This window comes from Nycticebus coucang, chromosome 15 (genome assembly GCF_027406575.1).
Source record: "Nycticebus coucang isolate mNycCou1 chromosome 15, mNycCou1.pri, whole genome shotgun sequence".
Classification (NCBI taxonomy): Eukaryota; Metazoa; Chordata; class Mammalia; order Primates; family Lorisidae; genus Nycticebus; species Nycticebus coucang.
The window spans coordinates 69,917,718-69,942,719 of record NC_069794.1 but is presented as its reverse complement, the minus strand read 5'-3'; the positions used below and the strand labels follow the sequence as shown (position 1 = coordinate 69,942,719).

Here is a 25,002-nt window from a genome sequence, read left to right as displayed (position 1 = left end):
AACATCTTACAACCACCTAATCTTTGATAAACCAAACAAGAACATACCTTGGGGGAAAGATTCCCTATTCAATAAATGGTGTTGGGAGAACCGGATATTCACATGTAAAAGACTGAAACTAGACCCACACCTTTCCCCACTCACAAAAATTGATTCAAGATGGATAAAGGACTTAAATTTAAGGCATGAAACAATAAAAATCCTCAAAGAAAGCATAGGAGAAACACTGAAAGATATTGGCCTGGGGAAAGACTCCATGAAGAAGACTGCCATGGCAATTGCAACAACAAAAATAAACAAATGGGAGTTAATTAAACTGAAAAGCTTCTGTACAGCTAAGGAGACAACAATCAAAGCAAATAGACAACCGACACAATGGGAAAGGATATTTGCATATTTTGAATCAGACAAAAGCTTGATAACTAGGATCTATGGAGAATTCAAATTAATCCACATGAAAAAAGCCAACAATCCCATATATCAATGGGCAAGAGACATGAATAGAACCTTCTCTAAAGAAGACAGACGAATGGCTAACAAACATATGAAAAAATATTCATCATCCCTATCTATTAGAGAAATGCAAATCAAAACCACCTTGAGATTCCATCTAACCCCAGCGAGAATGGCCCACATCACAAAATCTCAAAACTGCAGTTGCTGGCGTGACGTGGACAGAAGGGAACACTTTTACGCTGCTGGTGGGACTACAAACTAGTACAACCTTTTTGGAAGGAAGTATGGAGAAACCTCAAAGCACTCAAACTAGACCTCCCATTTGATCCTGCAATCCCATTACTGGGCATCTACCCAGAAGGAAAAAAATACTTTTATTATAAGGACACTTGCACTAGACTGTTTATTGTAGATCAATTTACAATTGCCAAAATGTGGAAACAGCCTAAATGCCCACCAACCCAGGAATGGATTAACAAGCTGTGGTATATGTACACCATAGAATACTATTCAGCCATTAAAAAAAAATGGAGACTTTACAGCCTTTGTATTAACCTGGATGGAAGTAGAAGACATTATTCTTAGTAAAGCATCACACGGATGGAGAAGTATGAATCCTATGTACTCAATTTTTATATGAGGACAATTAATGACAATTAAGGACACGGTGGGGGTGGAGGAAGGGGAGAGCAAAGAGAGAAAGAAGGAGGGAGGGTGTGGAGAAAGTAAGAGCAGAGAGAGGGAAGGAGGAAGCGCGGTGGGGGGGGGCCTTGGTGTGTGCCACACCTTTTGGGGGCAAGATACAATTGCAAGAGGGACTTTACCCTAACAAATGCAATCAGTGTAACCTGGTTTATTGTACCTTCAATGAATTCTCAATAATAAAAAAATAAAATATTAAAAAAAAGTATTCTTAATTTAATTTGAATTTTAGATATGTCTGCTAAAAAAAGGAGACTTTGTTCCTCTTTTGATTCTCTCAGGTGTAAATAGTCTGTTACTCTTGCATGATTCATATAATTAATTCATCCTTATTCCTTGGATGGCCTTTAAGGCAGAGCTCAGTGTTATCATCAGAGCATGCTATTGAGCAGTGAATATAATATTTACTACTTGGTGATCTGTACCAGCAAGGTGCTTCCTTAGTAAGGCTGACAGATGCATTTACAGAGATCTATCAGGATTCTTGGCTCTATTCCACTTGTGATTCACATTGGATTGGCAAGGTGAGAAGCTGGGTTTAGTGTGTAAGACTGCGGTTATAGACACAGCAAGGTTGATCACACAAGCTGAAAGGTACAGTGATGTGCCCATGGCACAGCTCACAATTACAATGGCTGTGGGTCAGATGATGGCAGCTGGCAGCCAGTCAGTCCAGACTGGCCTTTCCCAGGTTTCTCCTGCACTTAGAAGTACTTTAAGTGTTCAATTCAGTTCCTCGTACTCTCTTTATGTTTCAAGAGGGCATGTTAAACTGTAATGTTTTGTTTTGATCATTTGGAAATGTGGCATTTTCATTAATAGTAGAAGATCTCTAACATTATTTTCAGTTGTAAAATCTTAAGATTCTTTCTTTTTTTTTTTTTGAGACAGAGTCTCACTATGTCACCCTTAGTAGAGTGTCATGATGTCACAGTTCACAGCCACCTCAAACTCTTGGGCTCAAGCAACTGTCTTGCCTCCAAAGTAGCTAGGATTACAGGTGCCCACCACAATGCTCAACCATTTTTTGTTCCATTTGTCATTATTGTTCAGTCGGCCTGGGCCGGGTTCGAACCCACCAGCCTGGGCGTATGTGGCTGGTGCCGTAACCACTGTGCCATGGGAGCCCAGCCTAAAATCTTAAGATTCTATCAGCTCTACATTTTCTTCTACTTTTAAAGTATCATTCTCTGTTGTTCACAGTAGTTGGCTTTTCCTTTGCACCACAATATCAGCAGCAGAGATAGTAAGTATATTAACAAATGTTCCCAGAGAACTACCAATTTAGTAAAGACAGAAAATACAGTAAAGTTGGCTATAAAATTAATATCATAAGTTTCCATTAAAAACCCAAAATACTGGGCAGCGCCTGTGGCTCAGTCAGTAGGATGCCGGCCCCATATACGGAGGGTGGCGGGTTCAAACCCGGCCCCGGCCGAACTGCAACAAAAAAATAGCCGGGCGTTATGGCGGGTACCTGTAGTCCCAGCTACTTGGGAGGCTGAGGCAAGAGAATCGCTTAAGTCCAGGAGTTGGAGGTTGCTGTGAGCTGTGTGATGGTACAGCACTCTACCAAGGACCATAAAGTGAGACTCTGTCTCTACAAAACAAACAAACCCCAAAACACCCAAACCCAGCAAATAGTTCCAAGGAAAAGTAAAAAAAATACTTAATTAATCACCTTTGGTGAAGAATAAGTAGGAAGGATTTTGGAACCCATGGTGTCCTAATATGAAGAATACTATGAAAATAGAGAGGATGTATTTGTGAAACATCTTGATTTTAGGAACATTTTAACCCTACCCTTTTCTGGACTACAAGTATTTCTCTCATGCCTAGTGAGAATTTTTTTTCTTTCATTTATTCTTTTTGAGACAAAGTCTCAAACTTTCACCCTAGATAGAGTGCCATGGTGTCATCATAGCTCACAGCAACCTCTAACTCTTGGGCTCAAGAGATCCTCCCACCTCAGTTTTTCTTTTCGTTCTTTTTTTGAGACAGAGTCTCAAGCTGTCACCCTGGGTAGAGGGCCCTGGTGTCACAGCTCACAGCAACCTCAAACTCTTGGGCTTAAGCAATTCTCCTGCTTTAGCCTCCCAAGTAGCTGGGACTACAGGCGCCTGCCACAACACTATTTTTTGGTTGTAGTTGTCACTGTTGTTTGGCAGGCTTGGGCTGGATTTGAACCCACCAGCTCCAGTGTATATAGCTGGCACCCTAGCTGCTGAGCTACAGGCGCCAAACCAAGCCTGTTTTTCTATTTTTAGTAGAGACAGGGTTTTGTTCTTGCTCAAACTGGTCTTGAACTTGTGAGCTCAAGCAATCCACCAGCCTCAGTTTCCCAGAATGCTAGGATTACAGGTGTGAGCCAATGTGCCCAGCTGTAATTTTTTTTCTTTTGGAGACAGAATCTCACTCTGTTGCCCAAGCTTGAGTGCCATGGCATCAGCCTAGCTCACTCACAGCAACCTCAAACTCCTGAGTTCAAGTGATCCTCCTGCCTCAGCCTCCTGAAAGCTAGGACTACCGGTATGCACTACAATGCCCTGCTATTTTTTTTTTTTTTTTTGAGACAGCGCTTCAAGCTGTTGCTCTAGGTAGAGTACCGTGGCATCACAGCTCACAGCAACATCAAACTCCTGGGCTCAAGCGATTGTCCTGCTTCTGCCTCCCAAGTAGCTGGGACTACAGGCCACAACGCTTGGCTATTCTTTGGTTATAGTTGTCATTGTTGTTTGGTGGGCCTGGCCTGGATTTGAACCCACCAGCTCAGGTGTATGTGGCTGGTGCTCTAGGCTGCTTGAGCCACAGGTGCTGAGCTGCTAATTTTTATTTAATAGAGATGGGGTCTTACTCTTGAAGAGGCTGGTCTTGAACTCCTGAGCTCAAGGGATCTTTCTGCCTCGGCCTCCCAGAGTGCTAGGATTATAGGTGTGAGCCACCAGGCCTGGCCCCTACTGAGAAATAATTTGAATAGGAACAACATTCTCCTCTTCTATTTTAGGCTATGAAGAGTACAGAGCTAGGCTGGACTACTACTTCCTCTGCACCCACCCTATGAGAATGTTGTTATTGAATAATAATAAATAAAGGAATAAAAGAGCTAGGCATTGAAGAGGAGTTAACCAGTAGGCAAATCTTAAGTATCTTCCCTATTGAGATTCTGCAACTTCAATTTTTGTCCTGAAATCCACAGCTCCCAGATATGTGAGATGTCTATAACCCACTTTATAAAGCCTCAAATTTCAAAGTACTGTTAAGAGGTTTTACAGGAAGCATACTTGTCCTCACAATTGATAACGTTCTTGTCCTTCCTTTTTTCTTGCACTTTTTGGCTGGGCCCGCCACCTCCAGCATATGGGGCGGGCACCCTACTCCTTTGAGCCACAGGCGCCACCTCCCCACGCCCCCCCCCCCTTTTTTTTTTTTTAAAGATACTCTCTCGTTCTTTTTTTTTTTTTTTTTTGCAGTTTTTGGTCAGGGCTGGGTTTGAACCCACCACCTCCAGCATATGGGGCCGGCGCCCTACTGCTTTGAGCCACAGGCGCTGCCCTGTCTCATTCTTTTTGTTCTGGCTACAGTGCCATGGTAACATCATAGCCCAGTACAAGTTCTGGTGCCTGGGCTCAAGTCATCCTTCTGCTTCAGCCTTCAAAGTACCTGGGACTACAGGCACGTTACCACCTCTGGCACTTAAAAGAAAAGATTTTTAGAGATGGGGTCCCACTATGTTATTCAGTCTAAACTTGGCCTCTCAAAGTTTTAAGATTACAGTAATGAGCCACTAAGCTGGATCCTTTTATCAAAACAAATGCTTTGGAAGCCTTAAACATTTAATGTCACAAACTATTCATTTATCTACACTTTTGCAGATACAGTATTGACTTTTGGTAATTACTCTTTGTAGCAGGCAGAGTTATTTTCTAATCTTTTTGCAGAATGCTATACGTGGTTAAATATTTATTAAGTGTCTAGTTAGGCACTATGATAAACATTTAGTTTTAAAAAGGACCATTAACTGCATCTTAGCTCATTTTACCCTTTGATAATAAAATAAAAGGCACTTCCTTTGTTTCTCAAGCAATAAGAACCTTGTTAATACACTTTCTCAACTTCAGGTAGTAAAGGTGTCAAATACAATAAACAGCTTACTTATAACTGGGCTGAAAAAACATACGAAGGTTTTAACAGAAGAAACTTACAAATACTGAAATAAATTTTGATTATTTAATTTCAGAAGGCAGAACAAATACCAAAAGATAGAAGTTATAGAAATGTAGATGTCAAAGGCTGGGTGCGGTGCCTCATGCCCGTAATCCCAGCTCTGTGAGGCCGAGGACCGCGTATTGCCTGAGTTTACAAGTTGGAGACCAGCCTGAGCGAGTGCCAGACCTCGTCTCAAACAGCCGGGCGTTGTGGCAGGAACCTTAGTCCCAGCTACTCAGAAGGGTGAGGCAGGAGAATTGCTGGAGCCCAGGAGTTTAAGGTTGCTTGAGCTGTGACACCTGGACAAAGTGAGACTGTCCCCCAAAAAAAAAGTAGATGTCAATTCAAAACAAAACAAATTCTTCACCCCAACAACTTAAACTTGGCTTGCATACTGAAATAGGTGCTGTTAGGATCACTTGCCTGGAATCTGGGAAAGGCGACTGAAGCACTTGAGGAAAGGTTGGATTACTACACATTCTACCTACCTTTTTTTTGAGACAGAGTCTCACTACTTAAGGTCTTGGGCTTAAGCGATTCTCTTGCCTCAGCCTCCCAAGTAGCTGGGAGGGCGCCTGCCACAACACCTGGCTATTTTTTGGTTGCAGTTGTCATTGTTGTTTGGCAGTCCGGGCTGGATTCGAACCCGCCAGCTCCGGTATATGTGGCTGGCACCCTAACCGCTGAGCTACAGGCGCCGAGCCATAACGTATCCCTCCTTAATTGGCATTACTATTATTAATTTCTTAAACCCAACCAAACTCATCTTACTGGATTCAAAAAGCCAGTTAGTCAAAGTCAGGGTTTTCTGTCCCTCTTTTATAAGACAGCCTTTGGAAGGTGAAAAAGGCAAGAGACAAAGGGTATTTTTCTGCTACTGTATGGCAGCAGCCCGCAACTGCTCCTGCAAAAGGGCCTTGGTTAAGAAAACGAAGCGTTCCATCCCGGAATGTTCTCTCCTTACGGCAAGGACCAGAGAAGTAGCAGGCGAGAGGCAGAGATGTTCTGAAAGGAGGTTCGCTCTCAGAAGAGGGAAGCAGGGAGAGTGGTTCTGAGTTTGAGAAATCCTGCACGTCGCTGGAGAGTGAAAGGCCAAGGAGGAGCTGAGGAAGCGGTGTGAAGATCAGAGAACTGAGGAGAGGGTGGTGTCCGGGTTGTGTTCGAGCCGCGGCGGCGTGCCGGAGCTGGTGGCTGGGCGGTAGCCCAGGGGCCTGGTGGGGAGTACCGCGAGGCAGCGACGCCGGACAGTACGCATGCGCGGGGTCCGGAGTCCAGCAGGGCGCGCGGCTGCCGGAGCCTGGGACCACAGCGAGGGCTTTGCCCGGCGCGGGCTGCGGCTGCGGCCGCCCGGCCCCAGCGCCGTGGGCGGGCTCACGCTGGTCCCATCCTCGCCGCCCAGAACCAGGCAGCCTGGGCAGGCCCGCCGAGGCCGCGACGCCGGCGTAGACTACGGCTGTGACGGTCCCGAGAGCGCGTGAGGCTCCGGGGTCGCGGCGGCGATTGGCCGGCTGCGGCGCCCGCTCCCAGAATGCAGCGCATGGCGCGTCATTGAAGAGAGACCATGATGGCGGCGGCGCTGGGGCCCCCAGAAGTGATCGCTCAGCTGGAGAACGCGGCCAAAGTTCTTATGGTGAGGACGCCGCGCCCCTGGGGTCCCGGGATTCCCGGGCCGCTGGCTGGCCTTGTCACGCCAGGCCTTCTCGCCCGCTGGGCTGGCGACCGGGAAGGGCCTCCAAGGAGTCTTAGAGGAGGAGGAGATGGAGGTGGCGTGGCGCAGGATTTTCCATCCTACTTTTCTTCTGCCTTCCTACCCTCCTTCCTGGGGCTGCCCACTTCTCCTGGCTGCCCAGTACCCTACCGGGTATCGGAATATAGTGGTGTAGGAAAGAGGGTTTTCTGTGCCACGGGTTTCACTCTACACCCTGCTTTGTAGACCAGGTCGAAGATCTAGGCGCGGGGCAGGAGGTCAGAGTTTTTTCCGCTGGGTTCGTTAGGGAAAGGGCTGTGTGCGCGTCCCTGGGGAGTTGGTGTCGGGAGGGAAGGGATGGCACGGCCCGGGTGCTGTTAGCAACTCCTGTTCCCTTCGTGCATTCGGATACCCTGGCGGTTCCCAGACGTGCTGCCACCTCTGGGGTAACCGCAGCCGGCAGCACGTGGATAGACCAGCCGTAGGGAGGGGCAGGAGGGGAATCTTTGACACCAAGGTCATTGGGGCAAAAGTTGGTCCACTACCTAGCTCCTTAAAGGTCGCGCGTTTTTAGAGAACTTTATCTAAGGTGCTCTTTGGCTTCATTCTTACGCTTCAGTAAAGAGGTTAACAGGGTTGTTTACTCAGAGAGTTTGAGAAGGCCAAGTCAAAGGATAAAAGTATAACGTGCTGGGAGTAGAAGCTAAGATGAACTACATTTAGTTACTCAGTGAACTGTATTTGTATTTGCAGGCTCAGTTTTGTTTTTGTAAATTATGACTTATGCGTTTGTAGATATTTTTGGAAAGTCAAGATTGATTTGATTCACACTGTCTTAAGAATTTGATGCAGCCAACTTTGTTGCGTTTTTGAACTTTATTTTCTTTTTGATTTAGCGTGTGTTCGAACATCACGTTTAATAATATTTGAATTAATTCTAGCATAATTTCTAGTTCTGTTTATCTGGTTTTGTTTTCACACACAACACCAGATATTTTAACTTCTTTAAAAATCGCAGTCCAATAAAAGTGTTTTCTTGTTTCCTTTACGAGTGAAGTTAATGTATCGTTTTATCTCGAAAGTGACTAGTAACGTTTTCTGATTTTTCAAGGTAAGCAAGTCTAGAAATAACTTGCTAGTATCCCTGTTAATACAAGGTTCTTAAAAATCCCTGATATACGGGAAATCTCTGAAATTTTCCTAGAACCTAGGAACCACGTTTTCGTTAGATTCTAGGAGTTTCTGACCCCCCCAAAACACTGCTTTAGTTCTTACATTGATCAGATAACAATTAGTGTCCTTCCTCATTGGAGTGATGGTAAGTATTTCTGCTTGCCTGTACCTTCCCTCTTCCCTGGCAAAGCTAGTTTTATTGTCATTAAGGGGTAGGTGAGAATAATAATAGTAAATACTGTTTATTGAGTGCCAAATATTGGGCTTGATGCTTTATATACCTTAAGTATTTTATTAATCCTTCCAACAGCTTTACATGGTCGAAAAAGAGTTTAAGTGGCCAGGGTTTCGTAATTACTAAGTGACCGAATTAGGTTTTTGAATTGTTTGGCTTTAAAGCTGGATGTTTTTCTATTCTACCCCACCATCTGTCGTATATATCGTACAGAGAATCTGTTTATGTGCTTTTTATCTTAACACAGGAGGAGGAGTATTAAAAAATATGTTATATTAAAATTAGGAAATTACTTTTTGGAGATTTCCACTTAGCATTCAAAAGGATATGTAAGAGTAGCAGTTATGGCATTATTTCTCAGTATGAAAGCTGTATTCCAAATTATTAAAAATAATAGTGTGTATATATATATATATATTTTTTTCTTTTTCTTTTTTTGCAGTTTTTGGCCGGGGCTGGGTTTGAACCCCCCACCTCCAGCATATGGCCCCCTACTCTTTGAGCCATAGGCGCTGCCCAACAGCTAGTATTTATTGAGTATATACTATGTTCAAGGAACTGTGCCAAGAACTTTACATATTATTATATGTAATTAGTATATTTAATCCTCAGAAACTCTATGAGGTGATTATTACTTTCCTTTCTTTTTTGAGACAATTTCACTATGTCGCCCTCAGTAGGGTGCTGTGGCGTCACAGCTCACAGCAACCTCCAACTTCAACTTAAGTGATTCTTTTGCCTCAGCCTCCCAATTAGCTGGGTCTACTATAGGCGCCTGCCACAATGCCAGACTTTTTTTGTTGTTGTAGTTGTCATTGTTGTTTGGCAGGCCTGGGCTGGGTTTGAACCTGTCAGCTCCAGTGTATGTGGCTGGCGTCCTAGCCGCTGAGCTGCAGGTGCTGAGCCTGTCACCAGTCTGTGTTTCTTTTTCTTTTTGCAGTTTTTGGCTGGAGCTGGGTTTGAACCCATCACCTCCAGCATACCAGGCCAGCGCCCTACCCCTTTGAGCCACAGGCACCGCTCCCAGTCTACATTTCTTAACACACAGGATAGATAGTAGGACGAGTTGGCAGGTAGATCAGTTCTTTTGGGGATAGTTAAAATTGTTTATTTCTTCTTAATTTTTTGAAATTTTATTTGTTTATTTTTTTGAGACAGAGTCTTACTCTGTTGTCCTTGGCTAGAGTGCTGTGGCATCATCATAGCTCATAGCAACCTCAAACTTATGGGCTGAAATTATCCTCCTGCCTCAGCCTCCCTTGTAGCTGGAAGCCCCTACCACTTTGCCTGGCTAGGTTTTCTATTTTTAGTAGAGATGGGATCTTGCTCTTGCTCAGGCTGGTCTTGAACTCCTGAGTTCAATCAATCCACTTGCCTTGGCCTTCCAGAGTGCTAGGATTACAGGCACAAACCATTGTACCCAGTCTACTCCTTCAATTATTAAACATTAATATATACCTAAAAAAGTGATTTCAGCATGGGTAAATAAATTCTGAGTCTGAGGAAATCTTATTTATAAAAAATTGCTATATTTCAGTTGTTAATATGTTTGGCAATGTTTAAATGTTAATATGTTTTCAGATTCAATATAATTAGTAATTATTTTTGCTTAATTTTTAATTAATCCATATCGGTTTTTAATGAAACTCAGCATAGAATTTTAGTACATAGAACAATCTTGAGAAATCCTTTTTTTTTTTTTTTTTGAGACAGAGCTTCACTTTGTTGCCCTCAGTAGAGTGCCCTGGTGTCATAGCTCACAGCAACCTCAAACGCTTAGGCTCAAGTGACCCTCTTGACTCAGCCTTCCGGGTAGCTGGGATTATAGGTACCCACCACAATGCCTGGCTATTTTTCACAGATGGGGTCTTGCTCTTGCTCAGGATGGTCTTGAACTCCTGAGCTCAAGCAGTCCACCTGCCTTGGCCTCCCAGAGTGCTAGGATTATAGGCAATGAGCCACTGTGCCCGGTCCTAAGAGATTTTTTAGTACAGAGGCCTTAACTGAGAGAGTCCAGGATGGATATCAGAAGGAAATTATAACAAATTTTTTTTGTGTAAACATACATTTTTGCTAATAGGATCTATAGCTTCTATCTTCTCTCAGGGAGTAGATAGGTAAGAGCCTCATTCTCCCTTCTACTCTGCAGATGGGGAAACTGAGGTTCCAAGGTAAATCACAGAGCAAATTAATGGTATAACTGATCCAGAACTTAAATTACCAGACTCATTTTAGAACTTTTTGTTTTTTATTTTATAATGTTTTTACTTGACCATTTACTTATTAAAGTTAATGTGTACCATAAATGTTATATTTTATTACTTAATGAAATAAATGTTACATTTTACTACTTAATGGAAAATTTATAAATGCAGTTCATCTATGTTCAGTCTTATTCCCAAGCTGCCAAATAAAGTAGTACAGTCATCCCTTAGCATCTGTGAGGGATCAGTTTCCAGACCCTCCCCTCCACCTGCAGATGTTAATATGTACAGATGCTTAAGTACCATACATAAAATGGCCTGGTATTTACATATAACCTGTGCATCCTCATATACTAAAACGTAGGAGGTATTTTGGTTTTGGAGACACTATTATTGAAAAGTTCACTGGTTTGTTTTTTTTTGAGACAGAGTCTCAAGCTGTTGCCCTGGGTAGAGTACTGTGCGTCACAGCTCACAGCAACCTCCAACTCTTGGGCTTAAGTGATTCTCTTCCCTTAGCCTCCCAAGTAGCTGGGACTACAGGCACCTGCCACAACGCCTGGGTATTTTTTTATTTCATATGTATATGTATATATATACATATATATATTTATTTCATATGTATATGTATATACATATATATTTATTTCATATGTGTATGTATATATATATATATATATTTTTTTTTTTTTTAGGTAGAGCCTCAAGCTGTCACCCTGGTAGAGCGCCGTGGCATCACAGCTCACAGCAACCTCCAACTCCTGGGCTCAAGCGATTTTCGTGCCTCCACCTCCCAAGTAGCTGGGACTACAGGCGCCCATCACAATGCCCGGCTAGTTTTTGGTTATAGTTGTCGTTGTTTGGCAGGTCTGGGCTGGATTTGAACCCGCCAGCTCTGGTGTGTGTGGCTGGCGCCCTAGCTGCTAAGCTACAGGTGCTAAGCCCATAAAATTCAAATTTTTAATTAAAGAAATTTACTTTCTTATTGGAATGATCCATTATGTTGAGTAAGCATCTTTATTTCAACTCTGTCTTTTGATCCTTACTGTACCAATTGATATTAGAAAACTGACACTAACAATGATTTTTCTCAAAAAACCAATTAATGGGAAATTTTTATTTCAAATTCAGTTCAATTACGTGTGTATTTTGTTTTTGGATTTGTGTCAAATTCAAGTAATTTGAATGTAGCCAGTGATCCAGAGAAGGAACGTGAGAAGACCTTTGAAACAATCTATAGAGGTCCAAAAGGCAGTTGATAAAATTTAACAGCATGGGCTCGGCGCCCGTAGCACAATGCCAGCCACATGCACCGAGGGTGGCCCAGACCAGCTAAACAACAATAACAGCTGCAACAGAAAAATAGCCGGGCGTTGTGGCAGGCACCTGTAGTCCCAGCTAGTTGGGAGACTGAAGCAAGAGAATTCACTTAAGCCCAAGAGTTGGAGGTTGCTATGAGCTGAGACGTCACAGCACTCTATTGAGGGCGACATAGTGAGACTCTGTCTCCAAAAAAAAAAAAAAAATTAGCAGTATATTATAATAAAAGATATCTGGAAAACTAGGAACTGAATGATTTTTAACAAAAATTTTTTTTTTTAGGCTGAGTGCAGTGGTTCATGCCTGTAATCCTAGTACTCTGGGAGACTTAAGGTGGGTGGATCGCCTGAGCTCAGGAATTCGAGATCAGCCTGAGCAAGAGCCAGACCCCATCTCTACTAAGAATGGAAAACCAGCTGGGTATGGTGGTGCATGCCTGTAGTCCCAGCTACTTGGGAGGTTGAGGCAAGAGAATCTCTTGTGCCCAGGAGTTTGAGTTTGCTATGGCACTCTAATAAGGGCGATAGAGTGAGACTCTGTACCAAAAACAAACGAACAAACAAACAAACAAAACTGGATTTAGCTGATACTAACAGTGATCAGCTTATTTCTCATTCTTTTAGAAATAAAAATTGTAGGCCACTAATAAGAAATATGCACCATTTTGTAAAGAAAACTCTACAGCTTATTTGGAGAATATAAAAGACCTGAGTTAAATGAAGGTTCTATTCTTTGGTCCAAAGGGTCAATTTGGTTAAGGTGGCAATTCTTCCATTCCAATCTGTAAATCTAATGTAATGTCAATCTATTTTTTTTAATTTTTTTTTTTTTTTTTTGTAGAGACAGAGTCTCACTTTATGGCCCTCGGTAGAGTGCCGTGGCCTCACACAGCTCACAGCAACCTCCAACTCCTGGGCTTACGCGATTCTCTTGCCTCAGCCTCCCGAGTAGCTGGGACTACAGGCGCCCGCCACAACGCCTGGCTATTTTTTTGTTGTTGCAGTTTTGGCCGGGGACGGGTTTGAACCCGCCACCCTCGGCATATGGGGCCGGTGCCCTACTCACTGAGCCACAGGCGCCGCCCGTATTTTTTTTAATTTTTTTTTTTTTTTAGAGACAGAATCTCATTTTGTCACCCTCAGTAGAGTGCAGAGGTGTCACAGCTCACAGCAACCTCCACCTCTTTGGCTTAGGCGATTCTCTTGCTTCAGCCTTCCGAGTAGCTGGGACTACAGGCTCCCGCTACAATTCCCGGCTATTTTTTGTTGCAGTTTGGCTGGGTCTAGGTTCAAAACCGCACCCTTGGTATATGGGGCCAGTGCTCTACTCACTGAGCCACAGGTGCCGCTCCGTAATGTCAATTTAAATTCCTCTTTCCTCCTCACCCTTTTTTGATAAGGGAGATTAATTAATTAGAAGATATATTACGTGGGCCAGGTGTGGTGGCTCATGCCTATAAACCTAGCACTCTGGGAGGCTGAGGCTGGTGGATTGCTTGAGTTTAGGAGTTTGAGACTGGCCTGAGCAAGAGTGGGATGTTGTCTCTAAAAAATAGGAATTTTGGTGGCTACCTGTACTCCCAGCTACTGGGGAGGCTGAGGCAGGAGGATCACTTGAGGCCAAGAGTTTGAGGTTGCTGTGAGCTGTGATGAGGCCAGGGAACTCTACCAAGGCCTCAACAGAGTAAGACTGTCTCAAAAAAATAAAAAATAAAAAAAACAATAAAAAAGGCTTGGCGCCTGTGGCTTAAGTGGCTAAGGTGCCACCCACAATACCCCTGAGCTGGCGGGTTCGAATCCAGCCCAGACCCACCAAACAGCACTGACAGCTGCAACCAAAAAGTAGCTGGGCATTATAGTGGGTTCCTGTAGTCCCAGCTACTTGAGAGGCAGAGGCAGGAGAATCACTAGAGCCCAGAAGTTGGAGGTTACTATGAGCTGTGATGCCATAGCACTCTACCCAGGGCAACAGCTTGAGGCTCTGCCTCAAAAAACAAAACAAAACAAAACAAACAAAAACAAATAAAAAGAAATAGAACTGGGCAGCACCTGTGGCTCAAGGGAGTAGGATGCTGGCCTCATATGCCAGAGGTGGCGGGTTCAAACCTAGCCCCAGCCAAAAACTGCAAAAAAAAAAAAAAAAATAGAACTAAGGATAAATGGATATTTGAAAATGTAAAGTTATGAGGAAGCAGACACTATTGGTGGAAGTATAAAATGTTACCGCGAAATGTGGTTTTATAGTATTTTTAAGAAAATTAAAAAAATCTATAAATCTTTTGATCCCAGCTATTTCATTTCTAGCCATTTATTCAGCTTATGAAAATACTTTCTCATGCCGTAAGGTGTCTATTGTAGTATACTTTGCTATAGCAAAGATTGAAACAATGTAAACATTTAATTGGAAGAAATTGGTTTAATACTGTAGTATTCTATATTATAATGGAATTTTATGGAACTCTTAAAAAATATGGTAATTTCCTTTTTTTTTTTTTAGAGACAGAGTCTCATTTTGTCACCCTCTGTAGAGTGCCTTGGCATTACAGCTCACAGCAACCTCCAGCTCTTGGGCTTAGGTGATTCTTTTGCCTCAGCCTTCTGAGTAGCTGGGACTACAGGCGCCTGCCACAATGCCTTGCTATTTTGTTGTTGTTGTTGTTGTTTGGCTGGGGCCAGGTTCGAACATGCCACCCTTGGTATATGGGGCTGGTGCCCTACTCACTGAGCCATAGGCGCTGCCCAAAATATGGTAATTTCTTTTTTTTTGTTTTGTTTTGTAGAGACGGAGTCTCATTGTACCGCCCTCAGGTAGAGTGCCATGACGTCACAGGGCTCACAGCAACCTCTAACTCTTGGGCTTACGCGATTCTCTTGCCTCAGCCTCCCAAGCAGCTGGGACTACAGGCGCCCGCCACAATGCCTGGCTATTTTTTTGTTGCAGTTTTGGCTGGGGCTGGGTTTGAACCCACCACCCTCGGCATATGGGGCCGGTGCCCTACTCACTGAGCCACAGGTGCTGCCCAAAATATTGTAATTTCTAAAATATAGTAGGTTTTTCTTTCTTTTTTTTTTTTAATGGAAAGATCTGAATGGACATGGAAAGATGCCCAAAATAAGCGAGGAAAAATGTGCAGAACAGAATATATAATTTCATTTGTGTTTTCTAAAAAAAAAATTTCTGCATATATTTGTATATGCCTAAAACCAGAATTGGAAGATATAAATTCAACTTTTAAGAATGGCTACCCAGGGAATGGGATTGAAAGTGGGAAGAGTCCTGATTTCTGTTTTGATATAGTTTGAATTTTTTACAATGTAAGAATATATTGGGTCACAAGTAACCAGTATTCCATTTTTTTTTTTTTTTTGAGGTAGAGTCTCACTATATTGCCCTGGGCAGAGTGCTGTGGCATCACAGTTCACAGCAAACTCAATCTCTTGGGCTCAAGAGATCCTCTTGACTCATGTCATAGCCTCCCAAGTAGCTGGGACTGCAGGTGTGCACCACCATGCCTGGCTAGTTTTTCTTTTTCTTTTTTGCAGTTTTTTGGCTGGGGCTGGGTTTGAACTCACCACCTCTGGTCTATGGGGCCGGTGCCCTACTCCTTTGAGCCACAGGCACTGCCCTAGTTTTTCTATTTTTAGTAGAGACAGGGTCTTGATCTTGTTCAGGCTGGTCTCAAACTCCTGAGCTCCAGCAACCCACATTCGTTGGCCTCTCATAGGTGTGAGCCACTGTGCCTGGCCTATAGCTACTTTCTTGAATGCCCTATAATTTTTTTTTGTTTTTGAGACAAAGTCTCGCTGTCACCCTGGGTAGAGTACTGTGGTGTCATAGCTCACAGCAACCATAAACTCTTGGGTTCATGAGATCCTCTTGCTTTAGCCTTCCCAGTAGCTGGGACTGCAGGTGCTTGCCACAGTGCCTGGCTATTTTTAGAGACAGGGTCGAGCAATCTACCTGCCTTGGCCTCCCAGAGTGCTAGGATTATAGGCGTGAGCCCCCCGTACCTGGCTCCTATAATTATTTGTATGTTGAAGGAAATTAAAAGCTATATCATGGCTCATATTGAGTTAAGACTAGATTTATGTTTGTTTTTTTTTGTTTGTTTGTTTGTTTTGAGACGGAGTCTCTGTTGCCCATTCTAGAGTGCTGTGGCATCAACCTAGCTCACAGCACCTCAACCTCCTGGGGAGGTTCAAGTGACCCTCCTGTCTCAGCTTCTGTAGTAGCCCACCATAATGCCTGCTGGCTAATTTTTTTCGCTTTTGCTCAGGCTAGTCTTTAACTCCTGAGCTTACGTGATCCTCCTGCCTTGGACTCCCAGAATGTTAGGATTATGCATGAGTCACCACGCCTGGCTAAGATGTGTGGTTTTGAGTTTATAAATCAGGTCATTCTCTTTCCACAAATTTGTTTAATCATTGCTAGCTAAGCATAATGTTGTTGACAAGTAAAAGGAGAAATGTCTTTTGAATGAGAAAGAACCAATAAAAGATGAATAAGCTTTATTCTGGAGAAGGGACAGGATTTACTCTTTATTTATTTGTAATTGTGGGAAAAGTTAGGTCCACTGTAAAGTAACAGAATATTTTAGAATAGGGACTTTCAGAGTTTAGTATATGCATGATTAATCTAATGGTGGAGTTTTAAAACTGCAGATGCTTTTATTTTACCTATGAAGGTTCTGATCTAGTAGGCCAGTGGTTCTTAACCTTCCTAATGCCGTGGCCCTTTAATACATACAGTTCGACCCACAGGTTGAGAACCACTGTAGTAGGCTGTGTTTTCTTCAATTACCTCATCTTTGACAACTTTCTTTGTAGGTCTAAAGTTTAGCATAGTTGTTGGCCTCTGCCTCATATTACCAGCTGTGAGGCTGTTCCTATCCACTTTTCTTTGTTTTTCCGCCAGGGCTGACTCCATAATTTGAAAGGCCCAGTGAAAGTGAAAATGTGACTCCTCTTGTTCAAAAAGCTGGAAAAAATTGCCATTAAAAATTACAAATATAAAGCATTTAAAAATTGGTATTATAACGCATAATAGGGGTAAATAGGGATTTATGAATAACAAAAAACTTATTTAAGTTGCAAAAATTTTTGGTCTCAATTTTATATAATACAATAAACAATAATACTTGACTAGTCAAGATAACACATATTTCTGGCTTTTCTCTATTTTTTTTATTAGGTATCAACATTTTTTTATTTGTAGCCAAGTTCATTTTTAGTCAGTATCATTGGTAGTGACATTAATTGCTCTTGCTAAATGGAAGATTGCTAATGATTTTTGATAATTTTGGCTTTTGACAAGGATCTTTCTGCTGATGAAACTATTGATTAGGGTTGTTATATTTTATAGGTTGTGAAAACACTATGCTAAATTTCTGATTATTTTAAGATAAAAATTTTAGTACATTTAGAGATGATGATTCTTTTTCTTTTTTTTTATTTTTTATTTTTTATTTTTATTAAATCATAACTGTATACAATGATATGATTATGGGACATCATACACTCACTTCATAAGCCATTTGACACATTTTTATCACAGTGGTTAACATAGCCTTTCCGGCGTTATCTCAGTTACTGTGCCAAAACATTTACATTCTACATTTACCAAGTTTCGCAAATACCCCTGTAATATGCACCACAGGTGTGATCCCTCCGATTCCCCTCCCTCTACCCACTCCCCCCTTTCCCACTTCCCCCTATTGTTAAGTTGTAGCTGGGTTATAGTTTTCATGTGAGAGTCCCAAATTAGTTTCATAGTAGGGCTGTGTACATTGGGTATTTTTTCTTCCATTCTTGGGATACTTTACTAAGAAGAATATGTTCCAGCTCCATCCATGTAAACATGAAAGAGGTAAAGTCTCCATCTTTCTTTAAGGCTGCATAGTATTCCATGGTATACATATACCACAATTTATTAATCCATTCGTGGATCGATGGGCACTTGGGCTTTTTCCATGACTTAGCTATTATGAATTGGGCTCAAATAAACATTCTGGTACAGATATCTTTGTTATGTTGTGATTTTTGGTCTTCTGGGTATATGCCCAGCAGAGGGATCACAGGATTGAATGGCAGATCTATTTTTAGATCTCTGAGTGTTCTCCATATATCTTTCCAAAAGGAATGTATTAATTTGCATTCCCACCAGCAGTGCAGAAGTGTTCCCTTTTCTCCACATCCACGCCAACATCTCTGGTCTTGAGATTTTGTGATATAGGCTAGTCTCATTGGAGTTAGATGATATCTCAAAGTAGTTTTGATTTGCATTTCTCTGATGATTAAAGATGATGAGCATTTTTTCATATGTCTGAAGGCCGTGCGCCTGTCTTCTTCAGAGAAGTTTCTCTTCAAATCCCTTGCCCAGCCTGTGATGGGATCCCTTGTTTTTTTCTTGCTGATGCGTTTGAGTTCTCTGTGGATTCTGGTTATTAAACCTTTGTCAGAGATATACCCTGCAAATATCTTCTCCCATTCTGAGGGCTGTCTGCTTGCTCTGCTTACTGTGTTCTTAGCTGTGCAGAAGCTTTTTAGTTTGATCAAGTCCCAGTAATGTATTTTTGAAGCTGCTTCAATTGCCCGGGGGGTTCTCCTCATGAAATACTCACCCAGACCAATTTCTTCAAGGGTTTTCCCTGCATTCTCCTCTAGTATTTTTATAGTTTCATGTCTTAAGTTTAAATCTTTAATCCAATGAGAGTCTATCTTAGTTAATGGTGAAAGGTGTGGGTCCAATTTCAGTCTTCTGCAGGTTGCCAGCCAGTTCACCCAGCACCATTTGTTAAATAGGGAATCTTTTCCCCACTGAATGTTTTTAATTGGCTTGTCAAAAATCAAATAGCGGTAAGTAGCTGGATTCATCTCTTGGTTCTCTATTCTGTTCCAGATATCTACTTCTCTGTTTTTGTGCCAATACCATGCTGTTTTGATCACTATCGATTTGTAGTAAAGTCTGAGGTCTGGTAGTGTGATTCCTCCTGTTTTGTTTTTATTTCTGAGTAATGTCTTGGCTATTCGAGGTTTTTTCTGATTCCATATAAAACGAAGTAATGTTTTTTCAAGATCTTTAAAATATGACAGTGGAGCTTTAATAGGGAGTGCGTTGAAATTATATATTGCTTTGGGTAGTATGGACATTTTGATAATGTTGATTCTTCCTAGCCATGAGCATGGTATGTTTTTCCATTTGTTAACATTTTGAGCTATTTCTTTTCTTAGAGTTTCATAGTTCTCTTTATAGAGATCTTTCACGTCTTTTGTTAGGTAAATTCCCAAATATTTCATCTTCTTTGGCACTACTGTGAATGGGATAGAGTCCTTAACTGCTTTTTCAATTTGACTGTTGTTGGTGTATATAAAGGCTACCGATTTATGAATGTTGATTTTGTAACCTGAGACGCTGCTGTATTCCTTGATCACTTCTAGGAGTTTTGTAGTAGAGTCCCTAGTGTTTTCCAGATACACAATCATATCATCTGCGAAGAGCGAGAGTTTGATCTCTTCTGACCCTATACGGATACCCTTGATCGCCTTTTCTTCCCTAATTGCGGTGGCTAAAACTTCCATTACAATGTTGAAAAGCAATGGAGACAATGGGCAGCCTTGTCTGGTTCCTGATCTGAGTGGAAATGATTCCAATTTAACTCCATTCAATATGATATTGGCTGTGGGTTTGCTGTAGATAGCCTCTATCAGTTTAAGAAAAGTCCCTTCTAGACCAATTTTCTTGAGTGTTCTGATCATGAAGGGATGCTGGATATTATCAAAAGCTTTTTCTGCATCAATTGAGAGAATCATATGGTCTTTGTTTTTTAATTTGTTTATGTGCTGAATTACATTTATAGATTTACGTATATTGAACCAGCCTTGAGACCCTGGGATAAAACCAACTTGGTCATGATGTATAATTTGTTTGATGTGTTGCTGGATTCTGTTTGTTAGGATCTTGTTGAATATTTTTGCATCTATATTCATTAGTGATATTGGTCTATAATTTTCTTTTCTTGTTGGGTCTTTTCCTGGTTTGGGGATCAGGGTGATGTTTGCTTCATAGAACGTGTTGGGTAGTCTTCCTTCTTTTTCTACATTTTGGAACAGGTTGAGTAATATAGGTACTAATTCCTCTTGAAAGGTTTGGTAGAATTCTGACGTGAAACCGTCTGGTCCCGGGCTTTTCTTTTTAGGGAGGTTTTGTATAGTTTATGCTATTTCTGAACTTGATATGGGTCTGTTCAACATTTCCACTTGGTTCTGGTTAAGTCTTGGAAGGTGGCGTGCTTCCAAGTATCGGTCTATTTCCTTCAGATTTTCATATTTCTGAGAATAAAGTTTCTTGTAATATTCATTAAGGATTTTTTGGATTTCTGACGAGTCTGTGGTTATTTCGTCTTTGTTGTTTCTGATTGATGATATTAGAGATTTTACTCTTTTTTTCCTGATTAGGTTGGCCAGAGGTTTATCTATTTTATTGACCTTTTCAAAAAACCAGCTTTTTGATTTATTGATCTGTTGTATTATTCTTTTGTTTTCAATTTCATTTAATTCTGCTCTAATTTTGGTTATTTCTTTTCTTCTACTGGGTTTGGGGTTGGAATGTTCTTCCTTTTCCAGTTGCGTGAGATGTCCCATTAAGTTGTTAACTTCCTCTCTTTCCGTTCTCTTGAGGAAGGCTTGCAGTGCTATAAATTTCCCTCTTAGAACTGCCTTTGCAGTGTCCCATAGGTTCTGATAGTTTGTGTCTTCATTGTCATTTTGTTCCAAAAAATTGGTGATTTCTTTCTTAATCTCATCTCTGACCCAGCTATCATTCAGCATAAGGTTATTTAACTTCCATGTTTTTGTATGGGTATGCAGATTCCTGTTGTTACTCAATTCAAGTTTTATTCCATGATGGTCCGAGAAGATGCATGGAATAATTTCTATTCCTTTAAATTTACTGAGGTTAGACTTGTGACCTAAAATGTGATCAATTTTGGAGTAAGTTCCGTGGGCTGATGAGAAGTATGTGTATTCAGTTTTGTTGGGATGAAATGTTCTGTAGATGTCTGCTAAATCTAAATATTGGATGGTTAGGTTTAAATCTAAGGTTTCTTTGCTCAGCTTCTTTCTGGAGGATCGATCCAACACTGCCAAGGGAGTGTTGAAATCTCCAACGATTATGGAGCTGGAGGAAATCAAGTTACTCATGTCTGTTAGAGTTTCTCTTATAAATTGAGGTGCATTCTGGTTGGGTGCATAGATATTAATAATTGAGATCTCGTCATATTGAGTATTACCCTTAACAAATATAAAGTGACCATTCTTGTCCTTCCTTACTTTTGATGGTTTAAAGCCTACTGTATCTGCAAATAAAATTGCAACACCTGCTTTTTTCTGATTACCATTTGCCTGAAATATGGATGACCATCCTTTCACCCTGAGTCTGTATTTGTCTTTTAAGTTGAGATGTGACTCTTGTATGCAACAAATATCTGGCTTGAGTTTTTGTATCCAGTCAGCTAAGCTATGCCTCTTTAGAGGACAGTTTAAGCCATTCACATTGATGGAGAGTATTGATAAGTCTGGTGGAATTTTGGGTATCGAGTTTTTCAAAGGTCCAGTGGACATTTTTAATCCTTTCGCCAGTGTGGAAGTTGGAGTTTGATCCGAAGTTTCTGAGTGAGTTTACTTTTGTGGTATAGGATTGGGTTGGTCATTGTGGAAGATAGGTCTGAGAACATCCTGAAGAGCTGGTTTACTTATGGCAAATTTTTTCAACATATGAATGTCATTGAAGTATTTAATTTCTCCATCATAGATGAAACTCAGTTTAGCTGGATACAAGATCCTGGGTTGAAAGTTTTTTTGCTTTAGGAGATTAAAAGTTGATGACCAGCCTCTTCTTGCTTGAAAAGTTTCAGCAGAGAGATCTGCAGTTATTCTAATATTCTTACCTTTGTACGTTATAGTTTTCTTTCGCCGGGCTGCTTTGAGAATCTTCTCTTTCGTGTTAACTTTAGTGAAGCTAATTATGATATGTCTGGGAGATGGCTTATTGGGGTTGAATCGTGCTGGGGTTCTGAAGCTGTCTGCTATCTGAGTTTCAGATTCTCTAGGCATGTCTGGAAAATTTTCTTTCATAATTTCATGTAGAAGGGCCTCTGTGCCCTTGGCAGCCACTTCATCGTTCTCCAAAATTCCTATAACCCTTATGTTGTGTTTTTTCGAATTATCTGAGAGTTCTCTGAGTGAGTGATCCGTTTTTGCTCTCCATTTCTCTTCCTCTTTGAGAGATTGGGAGCGTTCGAAGACTTTATCTTCAATGTCAGAAATCCTTTCTTCTGCTTGCTCCATTCTGTTACTGAGGGATTCTACTGTATTTTTCATATCTTTGAGGGCTGTAAGTTCTTGTTTCAGTGTGTCTAAGTCTTTGGTGGTTTTGTCTTTAAATTCGTTAAATTCTTGAGACAATTTTTGAATTTCTCCTCGAATTCCTAATTCCATTTTATTAATCTTGTCTGCAAACCAAATTCTGAATTCGACTTCTGACATCTCAGCCAGTTGTTTATGAATGGGATCTTCAATCACATCTGCCGTATCTTTTCTTGGGGGGGTTGATCTATTCTGGTTATTCATGTTACCAGAGTTTTTCCGCTGATTCTGCCCCATGGTTTACTCCCTTTGGTTTTTCCCCTGGGGTTTTATCGAGGGCCCGTACAGTGTTGTGGCCTGAGAAACTGGGGCCCTGTCTGGTGTGGTGGAGCAAAGTGGTTCTGTCTTGTTTTCAGCTGGTTTCTGTTTGATCCTATTGCAACTTCTACTCTGGCTTGAAGTCTCAGCTGTGTGGAAAAATCAGCAATTAAGTCACCCCGCCTGCCCACCTCTGGCCCCAGTTGGAAAAGGAGAATCAAACCTTCCTACAATCGCACACCCAGGGCACCGCCTGAAAAGTCCTCAGTCTATTAGTCCAGTTCAAAAGGTCCGAATCAACTGTCTCAATCGGCTCTTGTCTCGGGTGGAAGAGTTCAAGAGGTCTCTGGGAACTGGATCACAGGGGCCTGGTGACTCCTCTGACACAGCTCACCCCAGTGCAGCGTGGAGTCGGGAGGAGCCACCCAGCAAACAGAGCAGTCTGGGAAGGTTGACGTCTCCTTCCCCACTTTGCCCCTCCGTCGGACCCAGTCACTGGTATCTCTGCAGATGGCTAACCCAGTTGCCTGCAGTGAACAGACACTCCAGATGTTTGCACCTGCCTGAATCGCAAGGAAGTCTGCCAGGCCCCCGCAGACTGCCGCTATCTAGCAGGAGGAGATGGGGCCTGACATCTTTGAGTGTTTGATGCAGGTGATGGGAAGGAGGTGTTCACTCAGGCTTAGCCCCGTCCCTGATGGATGCTGCTAACAGAACAGAACAGAACAGACAACTTTGTGAGGTTCTGTCTCTGTTCCTGTCGTCGCCTACAGAAGACGGGCTGTTTTGAGTTCAAACGTCTTTGCTGTTGGAGAATTGCGTCTGAACACCTCTCTGGGTCGGCCCCGCCCTGGAAGCTTCCCGGGTTTGTGAGCCCAGTCGCCGGTGGCCTCCTCTGGTTGCCCAGGGAGACAGGGGGTGTGGCCTCAGAATATCCAGAAGTGAGCGTTCTGCCGTTAAAGAAAAAACGGCTGTTGATCTACCTCCAGGGAACTGCTGCTCTGGTGTGGGCACTCAGGCAACCCTTTTCTCCTCTGTCCCGCGCCCCAGAGTCAGCACTGAGCGGCCGCAGTTTGTGCTGGGTCCACACCCCTTAAGAGATCCCCCAAGAATCAGAACTCTTGGGGGATGGGCCCCCAGACCCCGATTGGGAGTGGGGGGGGGGAAGCTAGAGTTTCTTTCAGTTTTACGCAATACTACGGTCCGGGGAGGGCTCCTGCACTGCACCGCAGGGAAGTGCCGCCAAGGCTTGATTTCCCCTCAGCGGAGTGCCCTCTCCTTGCTCATGTGTCCCGGAGTCAGCGCTGACCTGACGCAGCTCAGGCACTGTGCTCTCCCCTGGAGAAATCACCCAAGGAGCCGAACTCCTGGGGGATAGGCCCTCAGACCCCGAGTGAGAGTAGGGGTTCTCAGCTCTCAGCGGGGAGGCCAGAGTCTGATTCAGTCTTGGGCCCCGTATGCCTGGGGAGGGTTGGTGCACTGCACCGCAGGGAAGTGCCGCGAGGCGTGACTCCCCCTCAGCCCGGTGCCCTCTCCTCACTCGCGCGCCTCAGAGTCAATGCTGACCAGTCGCAACTCGGGGACTGTCCACTCCCCTTGAGAAATCACCCAAGGATCCGAAGTCCTGGGGGACAGGCCTCCAGACCTCAGTGGGCGGGAGGGGAGCGCCGGGGATTCAGGGTTGCCGGCAAAGGATTCCCAAAGTTTTATTCAGCCCTATGTCCGGCAGGAGAACGCCACGGCACCCCAGTAGGGGAGGTAGGTCCAGTTTTTAGAAGGTCTCTCCCGTGGAGTGTAGTGGGAGGGCCTTTAATTTCTGCCCACTTGTTCAATTGTGGGGCTCATGAGCCGGTCTCATGGGGGAGGAGGACTCCCGTCCGCTTGGTGGTGGATTTTGTACCTTTTGTTTGCGTCCTTGTGATCACAACTTGCCTCAGCGGTGTTGATGTGCGTTCTTCAGCCTTCTCTCTTGGTGAGGCTCAAGTCCACCAGGATACTTACTAAATTCCTGTCCCTTAACTCTCCTTCTGGACGGGAGCCTTTGTTGAAAGCTGGCTTCAGTCCGCCATCTTCCGGACCCTCTGATGATTCTTTTTTTTCTTTTTTTGAGACAGAGTCTGACTATGTCGCTCTTGGTAGAGTGCTGTGGTGTCAAAGCTCACAGCAACCTCAGATTCTTGGGCTTAAGCGATTCTTTTGCCTTAGCCTCCCAAGTAGCTGGGACTACAAGCACCTGCCACAGTGCCCAGCTATTTTTTGTTGCAGTTGTCATTATTGTTTGGCAGGCTCGGGTCAGGTTTGAACTCAGTACCCTCGGTGTTGTTGCTGGCTCCACAACCA

At 42.8% G+C, this 25,002-nt stretch overlaps 1 protein-coding gene across 1 annotated transcript in view; it reads left to right on the top strand.

The window, feature by feature from the left end:
• The first annotated feature begins 6,856 nt into the window (after window positions 1–6,856).
• The window catches only part of XPO4 (exportin 4), a 163,709-nt gene continuing 145,563 nt past the window's right edge, over window positions 6,857–25,002 (top strand). The window contains exon 1 of the mRNA XM_053563297.1: window positions 6,857–6,994. Coding sequence (XP_053419272.1) covers window positions 6,926–6,994 — 69 coding nt within the window. The 5' untranslated portion in view covers window positions 6,857–6,925. The remainder of the gene's footprint in view (window positions 6,995–25,002) is intronic.